Below are 12,589 nucleotides of genomic sequence, written 5' to 3' on the forward strand. Positions count from 1 at the left end.
TGTCCGCTCGACGTAAAGCATACCCTACACGCTGACGTCCGGGGGACATTCGCAGAGGCCATTTAGGGGACGTCCTGGAGATATTGTTTTGTTAGCTGTGTAGAAATGATCATGGATGCTTTGTGTTAATAATGATTTTTCTCTCAGATTCTCTTCAAGGGAATCAGAGGTGTATTAATATTATTTGCTGTGCTCGAGTTTATCATCTCCATCTGTCTGTCAGCATTTGCCTGTAAAGCCAGTGCCTACAGTTCTCCTGCTCTGGTGAGTAATGAACCAAATCAGGACTTTCCAAACTTTTTGTATTTGTGTATGCGTGTTAACTTAACTGATATGTATATAAAATGGAAATACCGTATTTTTCGGACTATAAGTCGCACCTGAGTATAAGTCGCATCAGTCCAAAAATACGTCATGATGAGGAAAAAAACATATGTAAGTCGCACTTGGACTATAAGTCGCATTTATTTAGAACCAAGAACCGAGAGAAAACATTACCGTCTAGAGCCACGAGAGGGCGCTCTATGTCTTCAGTGTAGACTACAGCAGCACTGAGCAGCATAGAGCGCCCTCTGGGGGCTGCACATGGTAATGTTTTCTCTTAATTCATTTCTCCTGGTTCATGTCAAATTAATTTTGATAAATAAGTCGCACCTGACTATAAGTTGCAGAATCAGCCAAACTTTGAAAAAAACTGTGACTTATAGTCCGGAAAATACGGTAATTACTTTTAAAGCTGTTGAAACTTGAGTTCACACTTTACAAGAACAAACACTATGTTACAATACAAATATTTATTAAAGTTCTTTAATCTCAAATGTTCAAACCCACAAGTTCTTAACTTGTAAAATTATTGAGTTTTATTGCCCTGTCCACAGAAATGTTTGAATTTATGTAAGTGAGCTCAGCACACATCGTGTTCCCAAACATTAAACCTCCAGCACTTTCAGAGATGGAGTTTGCGTGAAGCAGTGTTTACTGTGAACCGAGTTGCCCTAAAAACATATTGCATAAAACTTTAACTTTGATGCCACATGGTTTTACATGCATAGATTTAACCCATTAACACAAATTCAAAATACAATAAAATAGTCTGTAATGTTGTTGCATTTGGTATATAACACATTTTTCATCTGTGATGATTAACTATTCTGTCGGTCCCACATTTCTGCCATGTTTGTAGTTTTTAACACTTTTTATGTATATTTGTTGTTCTTATCAAATCGTTGTCCAACACACAATGTGTTGTGGGCAATTTTAGCTGTTAAGAGTGTGCACAGATCTGCAGTTTGAATTTTAACCGTATAGTAAGTTGAACCAACTTTTTTCTAGCTGACTATCAAGTTTATGTACAATTAATGTTTTTCCTGAGGTAAATGTGACTTTACGTGACATTGTTCATGTGTTTTACTGACGTCTTTTCTGTGGCTAAATTTTTTTTATAGTTATGTTATAGTATTTTGTGATAAAATTGACAGATTTAAAGCAAAATTTTAAAGCTGATAATTTATTTCTGATTAAGGTAAAAACTCACACAAAACTCATTGTGATTATTGGATGGCAGGTGTGCTGCAAAATGAATGGACTTAAAGATGTGAAAAATGTCTGTACGTCTACCTGGTGCAACTGGCCCTTAATCTCGAGGATGCCCCCTAAAAATATAATTACATGCATTTCTCTGTATTGTAAATAATATAATGAACATATACTTAAAATAATTGTGTAAGTAGTAAAAGAATATAAAAGCAAAAAAGCGTTTTAAAGCTGCGGTAGGTAACTTTTGACGCTCTAGCGGTTAATAAACAGAACTGCTTGCGTCTTGCGGAAGAACATCGTAGCCGGAACTACTTCTCTCTGTTTATGTCTATGAAGAATCACAAAGGTACTGGGTTACTCCACCGCGGTACCCCCGAAGCAATCTAAAATAGTCCGAATATAAACACTTATTATAGGTGCAACCTAGTGATTCAGGACAAGCTAAAAACACGGTTTGGAAAATGGATTCATGGTGTACTCGCTTATTATATACATTTTTCTACATTTTGAACACAAACAAAGTTACGGACCGCAGCTCTGATTGGTTGTTTCTTACCGGGAGCGGTCTGTAACTGCAAATGGCAACAGGACCACTGGGAGGAGCCAGAGGAGCTTGATTTTTTCACAGATTATCTGTCTCATATTCTACTGTCAGGACATAATGACAGGTTTAACAAATATGTAAAATACAAAAGTTCCCTACAGCACCTTTAAGTTAAGATATAATTTGAGTCCCCCCTCCCTTGCCTCACAATGGTTTGGTCCACTGCCTGCTTTCTCCCTTTACCTCACCGAAACACACAAGTCTAATACGAGAGAGCAAAGTTCTTAAGTAGTTATGTGTAAGTAAATTAGGCTGTCAAGTCTCTTTAATACAGACGATGCTAAAATGCATAATAAAATAAATGCATAATAAATTAGTCATTACAAAAAATTATGATATCCGATGTGTTTTTCTATGAGCATGTAAGGTTAATACCGTAGCTTGTCACTCACTACAACTAACACATGCATGAACTGATATTAGGCTAAAGTGGTGGGCTTGCTCTGGTTGAATATCTAAATAAGAGACATCCTTGGTCCCAGACATAACCTAAAATACTATGTGGAGGACGCAAAATAATTCAGTAATTATAATATGACTGCATGGTGAACCTATGAGCCAAACTCATATTTAAACATGGTCTCCATGCTATCTGCTCATATCTGTCCTCACAAGTACAATTTTGGCTGTATTATTTGTGTCCCCTTCAAACATTATGTATTATTATTTGATTATTTAAATCTCCTTTTGAAAAAGACATGCTATAGTTGTATATAATTATACATGATATCGTTATATAAACTATATATCTGTTAATAATACACATTTTAAAACTGTATTGCAAACCTGCTGCCGTCATAATAAAGACCCATTTTAAATGCGTGCTTTTCTTCTCTTTCTGCTCCCAGTTGCTGTGAGCAGTTATGAAGGATTGTTCTTTTAAATACTTTCCAGCATTTAGGAAATAAATATGTATCCAAATTACACCAAAGTACATCAGTTAACGTACCTTATGGTGTTCAAGTGTGCTCAAAAAGGGTTTAAGCACTAAATGTCGAATCGATTTCTTCTTGTAAACTAGAGATGTGGATTCGGACGGCAATTAAATTACCACAAAACCTTGCTGTTTGTCAAACAACAGTAGACTAGGTAATTCGGGCGGGATTTTTACAGGGGTGGTGTGAGAAAAATACTGACATCCTGGATTCAGATGGTCTCATTATCCCCACGACGTTAGTTCAGTTCTTTTTGTTTGATCGTCCAGACTCATCAGGATTAGGTCTTCTTGTGTGTCGGATTTTACATTTATGGCATCTCACAGTAAGAAGGAATTAACCACTATATGTGTTTTATTGTTAAACCATAGGTGCAGTTTGTGCAGTCCTCTGATTTAATACGTTTCCATGATCATAACAGCTCAGAGGTAAGAAAAGCCTGATCCCCAGTTTAACTGGACTTTGAGTAAAATGGTAGTCAAAAAAAAAAAAAAAAAAAAAAAAAAATATATATATATATATATATATATATATATATATGTGTGTGTGTGTGTGTGTGTGTGTGTGTGTTGTTGTTTTTTTGCAGACACCTGTAGCCAGCAGCTCTTCCATTAATCACCAGTCTGCAGACACTCCTCCACAATACAGTGAATCCAAATAAATCTGAATACATGGGCTGTTACCTTATGAAACAAAATATATGGGAATGTCTTTTATATATTGTTAATGTCATCTTATGTTTTTCAACATACTGCAATATATACTGCATCATAATTGTACATGTAATAGCTTTATTAAAACACTCAATTTCAATTTCAGAAATTAATGCTTAGGTTCACATATAGCTGAACGCAAACTTTTCTCTCACTTTAATGTTTGCATAGTTACACATTCAGTATAAGAAAATATCTGTGATGTATAAAAGAAAACTGTACTGAAAAGATAAATAAAAGTTTTGGACTTTTAGATGATCAGATGTCTGGTTAAAGTCATTGCATCATTATGTGTGTGCACATACACAGAGTATTATTTTATCACATATATAAATCTAGATATTGCAAAGAATGTTATTGTTATTTAATGTTATTTTTTTTACTATGCATATATGGTCAATTTAGTCTGAAGCTTTCTGACTCGGTGTCAATAAAAGATCTGTTTTCTAGGTTGTTATGATTTGATCTGAACAGAAACAGTGTATCAGCAGGACGCAGTTGAGATATCTTGCAAAATGGCACCAGGGTGATGCAGATTTATTTTTTTTGCTGATAAAAAGTACTCCCGTAGCTTTGTATAATTGCTGATGAACCACTGATGTCACATGGATTATTTTACAGATCTCCCTGCTACGTTTCTAGACTTGGGAACATTTCAGTTGCATTGTTGTCTATGCGGGGTCAGACTGCTCTCAGATTCCATCAGAAAACATCTTAATTTGTGTCCCAAAGATGAAGTTTTAATGACTACCACTTTGACATAGGAGGTGACTTCAATGCTGTGCATAATCCCCCACTTGATAATCATATCAAATATCTCACTCTGACCACACCTCTTCAAGTTTTGAAATGACTTTAAAAAACAGGTCAGTGTGTGTGAAATTTGACAGTTGAGACTGTCAAAGACTGCTGGTTCTCCTCAGCTTGCCATGAATCTGATTTTCGCATTGATTAATTGCTATTATACTAGATCACCGGCTATCTATCCATTTATAGATAAGGCTGATATATTACCTTTACTTCTTTCATAGCACTCCCCAGTTACTTTGTGTCTTCTCCCACTTTCTGTTCCCTCTGGAAGAATATGTTTTATTAACAACAGGGTTCCCACTCTTTCCAGATTCAAGGACTTTCAAGGACTTTATTGTACAAGGACCTTATTGTACTTGCACTTAAAGCAGCTCTGATTGGTTGTTTTTTACCGGGAGCGATGCATTTCTGCAAATGGCAATAGGACACTGGGAGGAGCCAGAGGAGCTTGATTTTTTTCACAGATTATCTGTCTCATATTCTACTGTCAGGACATAATGACAGGTTTAATAAATATATAAAAAATATATTTTTACAAAAGTTACCTACTGCAGCTTTAATATTTACATAAAGAAATATCAGAGTAATAATGATGTTTTGAATGTGTAGGTTTTATAAAATTAAACCGTTTTAGACAGTCATGTTTGAAGGACTTGAAATCCATTAAATTCAATACTGGTAATAATCAAATGCAGTTTCTGAAATATTGATAAAAATGAATTACACTAACTTTTAAAGAGTTTTTAAATTAAGAATTAATTTGTGTCAGCTTTTTTTTTTTTTTTATAAAAAGCTGTTAAATGTTTTCATAACATAGTAAAACCTGTTAGCGTTAAACATTTGCACATTCACTCAATAGAGATGTGCAGGGGCATAGCCATCTTTTCAGAAGTGAGTGGGACAGAAATCACACACACACACACATATAACATTACAATATAATATAAAACATCACAATACAACATTTCTGTAATCAATATAGCCTACCAGTCTACAGTTTTTAATAGAAGATTTTTTATGTTTTTAAAGAAGTCTCTTCTGCTCACCAAGCCTGCATTTATTTGATCCAAAGTACAGCAAAAGCAATTGTGAAATATTTTTACTATTTAAAATAACTGTTTTCTATTTGAATTTATTGTAAATTCTAATTTATTCCTGTGATCAAAGCTGAATTTTCAGCATCATTACTCCAGTCTTCAGTGTCACATCATTCAGAAATCATTCTAATATGATGATTTGCTGATGATCAATATTTAAAACAGATGAGTACATTTTTCAGTATTCTTTGAGGAATAGAAGGATCCACAGATCAGCATTTATGTGAAACAAAAAGCTTTCGCAACATTATACACTATTTCATTCAAAAGCTTTGAGTCTTTTTTTTGTCTTTTTTTGTTTTTGGGAAAATAAATTATAGAACTGAATACTTTTATTTAGAAAGGATTCTTTAAATTGAACAAAAATGATGATAAAGACATCATTTTACAAAAGATTTCTATTTCAGATAAATGCTGTTCTTCTGAATTTTCCACTCTTCCAAGAAACCTGAAAAAATGATACTCCATTCTTTTCAACATTATCATAAGTGATTTTTGGCAGCAAATCAGAATATCAGAATTATTTCTGAAGGATCATGTGACTGGAGTACTGATGCTAAAAAATCTCAATAAATTATATTTTCAAATATTTTCAAATAGAAAAGTTATTTTAAATAGGCTAGTAAAAATGTTTCGAAATTTTACTGTTTTACTCTACTTTGGATCAAATAAATGCAGGCCTGGTGAACAGAAGAGACTTCTGAAAAAACTAAAAAAATAGTTTACTTTTCACAAATGTATTTTCTCTAATGTCTAGCTTTTAATTTGCATAGAAATATGTAACTGCTGGACAACAACAAATAATAATGATTTGTTTATATACTACAAACACTTTTTTCATCACATAATAATAAGGCAGAATAGATTGTATACTGTAATAAATGCAGTTAGCACTGCATTATTCATATACTTTATTTATCACCTGTTAATCACCAGTTTTTTTTATTCTGGAAATAATTTGTCAGAAATTACAGAAAATATAAATTCAGAAATGGGAAAAGTTAAGAAGTGGTTTGACAAAAACAAATTATGTTTAAATTGGGAGAAAACTAAATACATGATTTTTGGTAAACGAAAATGTAAGAATAGCAATTGAAGGAAATTAAATTGAAAGAGTTAATGAGATAAAATTCTTAGGTGTTATTTTGAATGATAAATTGAATTGGAAAGATCACATAGTTTATATTAAGAGTAAAGTTTGTAAAAGTATTGGGGTCTTGTATCAGGCTAAAGATGTTTTAGACAGTTTTTCATTGCATATGTTGTACAATTCCCTAATACTTCCATATTTTGGATACTGCACAGAAGTCTGGGGTAATACATACTATAGTAACACAAGATCTCTGTTTTTGTTACAGAAAAAACCATTAAGGATTATCAACAAGACAGGCTACAGAGAACACACAAATAGTTTATTTGTAAATTCTGGACTTCTAAAATTTAAAGATTTGGTTGACTTGAAGATTTAGATTTTTATGTGGAAAGCTAAGCAGAGAGTTTTGCCTATGTTTTTACAAAATTTATTTAATCTTGTTTCAGAGGAAGATGGCCATAGAAGGCAATATATTATTATTAATATTATTAATAGTACTACACAAAAACAGATGTGTTTGTGTATTTACGGAGTTAAACTATGGAACACCTTGGACTATGAATTGAAGTGCTGCAGAAGTGTTTGTAAATTTAAGAATTTTTATAAGAAAAAAATACAGGAATGTTATAAGAAAAATGATGACTAACATGCTTAAAATGATGATAATTAAGTGTAAAGATAGGTATTACTGAAAATACTTGGTGTTTTGGGTGAGGATTGGGGTTGATCCATTTATAAAGTAGCTTTTTTTTTTTTTTTTTTTTTTATGTGCACAAATAAGCGACAGGTACCATAAGATTTTCTTCTTCCTGTCCTGTTCGTTCATGTACGTAATGAATGAATGAATGAATTAAGTTATGTATGACTTGTGCAATAAATAAATATTAGGAATTTCCTGGTATGACTTTCTGCGTGAGAGCGCCCTCCGTCTTCTTGTGAGAATGAGTGTGTTTAGCGTTCCTTGATGTTTATCTCACCTTCTGGGTCCGAATAAAATATCATGTTATGCGCAGACTATCCTGTCTCGTTAAGTTTAAATCTAGATTTAAATTGAGGGCGTGTCTGGTTAGGGTTGTTTACCTGCCTATAAAATCGTTTCCGTTTGTGCTATGCATGTGCGTTCGTCCGGTGTAAGCGAGCGAGCCACCGTACTTCCGGGCTTTTGTGTGCATGGTGACGAGGTAGGAGCGTTTGCAGTGAGTGTTTTGAAATGCTGATGGTCTTGCACTGGGTTTTACGAACCGATTTTACTTAGGTGGACTGAGGAGCTTTTCGGGAAGCCCTTTAATCGCGGTCCGTTATGGAGACAGTTTTCATGGTTGGCTGATTAAAGTAAAGTGTGTTTTCCTTATTTAAGGTGCGGGTCAATGTGCAAGGGACGTCGCAGTGGGCTGCTGTAGTGGGCTTGTCATTTGCTGTGTGGCTTTTCTGCACTGTGCATCGTTTAATAGTTTTGATGTTTCGCCGACTAACTGTTACCTGTTCTATCCAACTACGGCTGCTTCACGCCGTGTCTAATTTGTTTGCTTTGCTTTGCTCAGCTGCGCGTCTCATTCCATACATTTGGTCTTTGGAACTGCGCTCTTTCATCTGCTTTCATGCGGTTTGTTTCTAATTATTTGATATAATGAATAAAATTTTGATCTGTTTTAAATAAAGTTGTTCTAACTTAACTCTGGCCTGATACCTGACCCAGTCGTGACGAACCTGTGTGCTTTAAAGTTAAGTGCAGTCCCGGATATAGCCTCCGGGTGGCGTAGTCTGTAGAACTTACCAGTCCGTACCGCCACAAAAACAATCACTTCAGCAGAGTTTCTACTATTTTCTGCACATTTAAAAAAATAAAAATTACTTTTGTTCAGTCTATGCATATAAGCGTTCTGTGGCATACTGTTACAAACACGCCAGGTTCCATCTCCACACAATCACAGCGCACACCCTCACCTGAGTATTAGATCACCTCCACCTGTTCCTCATCACCCACTCATCAGCGCTGCACCATAAAAACCACACACACGCACTCAGTCTTTGTCCGGTCATGTTTGCGACAAGATCATTCTTGTATGTTTACTATAGGACTAACTCCTTTTCTGCTCTCACCTGAGATTCTCTCCGAAGGGCCTAGTTCTTTGGGATTGCACAATCAAGCGACGTTCACTTGCAGAACGCAAGCTTCTAGAGGCACATAAATCTGAAGTAACAAATTTAGGTAAATGGGTGCAGAGCCAGTGGTGGTTTTGTAGGCAAAAATCAATGCCTTATTTTATGCAAGCAGCTATTGGTAGCCAGTGCAAATTGATAAACAGAGGTGTGACTTGTGTTCTTTTTGGCTCATTAAAAATTAATATTGCTGCCACATTCTGAATTAATTGTACAGGTTTGATAGAATTGGCTGGAAGACCTGCAATGAGAGCATTGCAATAGTCCAGCCTGGACAGAACAAGAGCTTGAACAAGGAGTTGTGCAGCATGTTCCGAAAGAAAAGGCTTGATCTTCTTGATGTTGAATAAAGCAAATCTGCAGGATCGGACCGTTTTAGCAATGTGGTCTGAGAAAGTCAGCTGATCATCAATCTTAACTCCAAGGCTTCTAGCTGTTTTTGAAGGAGTTATGGGTGATGTGCCTAACTTGATGGTGAAATTGTGATGAAACGATGGGTTTGCTGGAACCACAAGCAGTTCTGTCTTGGCAAGGTTGAGTTGAAGGGATGGTCCTTCATCTAGCAAGAAATGTCTGTTAGACAAGCTGAGATGCGAATAGCTACCGTCGGATCATCAGGATGGAATGAGAGGTAGAGTTGAGTGTCATCAGCATAGCAGTGGTATGAAAAGCCATGTTTCTGAATGACAGAACCTTATGATGCCATGTAGACAGAGAAGAGAAGTGGTCCAAGAACTGAGCCCTGAGGCACCCCAGTAGTTAGATGTTGAGACTTGGACACCTCACCTCTCCAAGATACTTTGAAGGACCTATCTGATATGTAAGACTCAAACCATTAAAGTGTGGTTCCTTAGATGCCCTTTGCCAGTAGGGTTGAGAGGAGGATCTGGTGGTTAACCATGTACAAAGCAGCGGACAGATCAAGCAGGATAAGTACTGAAGGGTGGATTCAGGATTCAGCTCTTGCCAGTCTTAGAGCTTCAACAACTGAGAGCAAGGCCGTCTCAGTTGAATGTCCACTTCTGAAGCCAGATTGGTTGCTGTCAAGGAGGGTGTTGTGTGTGAGAAATGCAGAGACTTGGTTGAACACAGCTCATTCAACTGTTTTTGCAATGAAATGAAGAAGGTAAAATGGTCTGTAATTCTCTAAAACAGATAGGCTGAGGATGGGTTTCTTAAGTAGTGGAGTTATATGAGCCTGTCTAAATGATGAGGGAATAACACCAGTGTGAAGGGAAGTGTTGATGTGAGTGAGTGCAGGTACAACTGCAGGAGAAATGGCTTCAAGGAGATAGTAGTAGGGTGATTAGAAAGGATGAGTTTGGAGACTTCTGTCTCAAAGAGTGAAGAGAAGGATGTAAATGAGTGTATGTTCGCTGGTGATATGAGCTTGACTGATTGTGGTGTGGAAAATTGTGCACTGATGGTTTTTAATTTTAATAATGAAAAATGTGGCAAAGTCGTCAGCTATTAGAGATGAAGCAGGAGGGGGAGGAGGAGGACAAAGAAGTGAGGAAAATGTTTTAAAAAGCATTCGAGAGCTAGACAAATTGTTAATTTTGTTATGGTAGTATGTCCTTTTAGCAGTGGAGACATTAGCAGAAAAGGAAGATAGGAGTGACTGATACACATTAAGGTCAGTAGTATTTTTGGATTTGCGCCACACCCTTTCAGCAGCTCTACGCTTAGGACGGTGTTCACATCAGATAACCAAGGGGCAGAAGGGGTATTACGGGCTGGCCTGGAAGATAAGGGGCAAACAGTGTCTAAACAAGATGTAAGAGTGGAGAAGAAAGTATCAGTAGCACTGTTAGCTAGCCTGGTAATACCAGACTCTGCTACTTCACTTTGCTTTGTAGACAGAATCTGGAATGGCATAATAGAGAAGTGTTTTCTCTCTCGCTAGGGGGCGCTTGTCTGAAGTTTAAAATCATTGGTTACCCATAGCCAATCAGATACGTTTAGTTATGACGTATGTTATGCGCCTGTACAGCCGCATCGAAGCACAGACATCATGCATCGAACTCAAATCTATGATTGAACTTCCACTGTAAACCTGTTGTTAACACATGATGATGCGAGCGAAATACCGGAGTGAACATGGCTGTAAACGACTTTTGCAGTTGAAAAAGAGTTGAATGTTCTCCATAACAGAGCGAATTGCATCGCGTGTCTCGTTTCCCATTTACGCGGTCGTTTCGGTTTTCGATTTCTCTAACCTACAATGTAAAACTCGGCGCTAAGCATCTACGTCACGGCTCTCAGCCCGCCTGATTGGCCCAGCTGTTTCCAGACCGGTGGCAAACAGAAAGCTCTGACGCTGTATCAGACTGAGTACAGAAGCGAAATGAAATTGAGCGGAAGTAGGAAGTCTGACGTAGTCAGGCTAACTGTTAGCATCCAAAGATGCAAACAGTTTAGGGGAAGGAAGTGAAGATGAAACCATTGCAGATAGGTTAAGAGTGAGGAGGAAGTGATCCGACGTGTGCAGTGGAGTAACCAGAACATGATCAGTAGAGCAGTGTCGTGTATAAATAAGGTCCAGTTGGTTCCCTGATTTGTGAGTAACAGTAGTTGACACTCGGTTGAGATCAAAAGAGGCAAGTAGAGTGTAGAAATCAGCATAAAGAGGTTTATCTAGATGAATGTTGAAATCTCCAAGCATAACTAGGGGAGTACCATCCTCAGAAAAGGTTGAGAGCAACACATCTAATTCATCCAAAAAGTTACCTAGTGGTCCTGTGGGTCGATAGACAACTACAAAATGTATTTTAAGAGGGTAGGTTACAGTAACTGAATGAGATTCAAAGTAGCTGTTGATACCCAGAGATGGTAAAGGATTACATTTCCAATCTTTAGAGATGAGCAGACCAGTACCTTTACTTCCAGTCAAACGGGGGAGTGGGAAAATGCTAAATTATTGGAGAGTGCTGCAGGTGTAGCAGTGTCCTCTGTTTTGATCCAGGTCTCTGTTAGGGCCATGAGATTAAGCTTTGAATGACTAATAATAGAAGTAATGAAATCTGCTTTGTTTACAGCAGACTGTCAATTCCAGAGACCAATAGAAAAAGAAAGTAGTGTATTAGCAGACATTGGCAAAGTATGCAGGTTGTTAAGATTGCGCTGTCTACATTGTGTGATGCATGGTTTACGAGTGGTAATGATGGTAGGGATCTGGAAACACATAGGAAGAATTGGTTATAAAAACATTGAAACAGAAAGGAAACAAGTAGAAGGAAATAAAGAGATTAATCAAAACAATTCTTATATTCACTTCCAGTGTCCCTGCCTGGTAGAGTCGATGGTCTTTACACTTTTCGGTCTTCACACGAGGAGGGCTGCCGCGGTATACTAATCTTTTTTTATACCCAACAAAACGGAAATTGATTTCAGCTGAACACATTTAGTGTTTATCAAAACAAAGGTCTAAGCAAGTGCTCGACACTGACAACATATGCGATAGAGTACGAGACAAAATGCAGCATGTCTCAACACAGTAAATAAAAGAAGTGTTTCCTAGCAACACTTCATAAATGTTTTAAAAAGCACACATTTGCAATGGCACTCTCTATGATTATGACAAAAGCATCCTTACAATTAAAAGCTATTAACACAAACTTAATTTTTTAAGGAAAACTAAA

At 36.6% G+C, this 12,589-nt stretch overlaps 1 protein-coding gene across 4 annotated transcripts in view; it reads left to right on the plus strand.

The window, feature by feature from the left end:
• LOC127956069 (membrane-spanning 4-domains subfamily A member 4A) overlaps nucleotides 1–12,589 on the plus strand; it is a 149,398-nt gene that overhangs the window by 90,371 nt on the left and 46,438 nt on the right. For 2 of the 4 annotated variants that reach the window (XM_052553841.1, XM_052553840.1), the window contains exons 6-8: nucleotides 148–264; nucleotides 3,447–3,503; nucleotides 3,662–4,046. The exons of the other annotated variants lie outside the window; for them this stretch is intronic. In XM_052553841.1, the coding sequence (XP_052409801.1) occupies nucleotides 148–264; nucleotides 3,447–3,503; nucleotides 3,662–3,736 (249 nt within the window). In that variant the 3' untranslated portion in view covers nucleotides 3,737–4,046. Of the gene's footprint in view, nucleotides 1–147; nucleotides 265–3,446; nucleotides 3,504–3,661; nucleotides 4,047–12,589 lie in introns of those variants that run through there. 4 annotated transcript variants of the gene reach the window in all.

The sequence above is a fragment of the Carassius gibelio genome, chromosome B4 (assembly GCF_023724105.1).
Source record: "Carassius gibelio isolate Cgi1373 ecotype wild population from Czech Republic chromosome B4, carGib1.2-hapl.c, whole genome shotgun sequence".
NCBI classification, from domain to species: Eukaryota; Metazoa; Chordata; class Actinopteri; order Cypriniformes; family Cyprinidae; genus Carassius; species Carassius gibelio.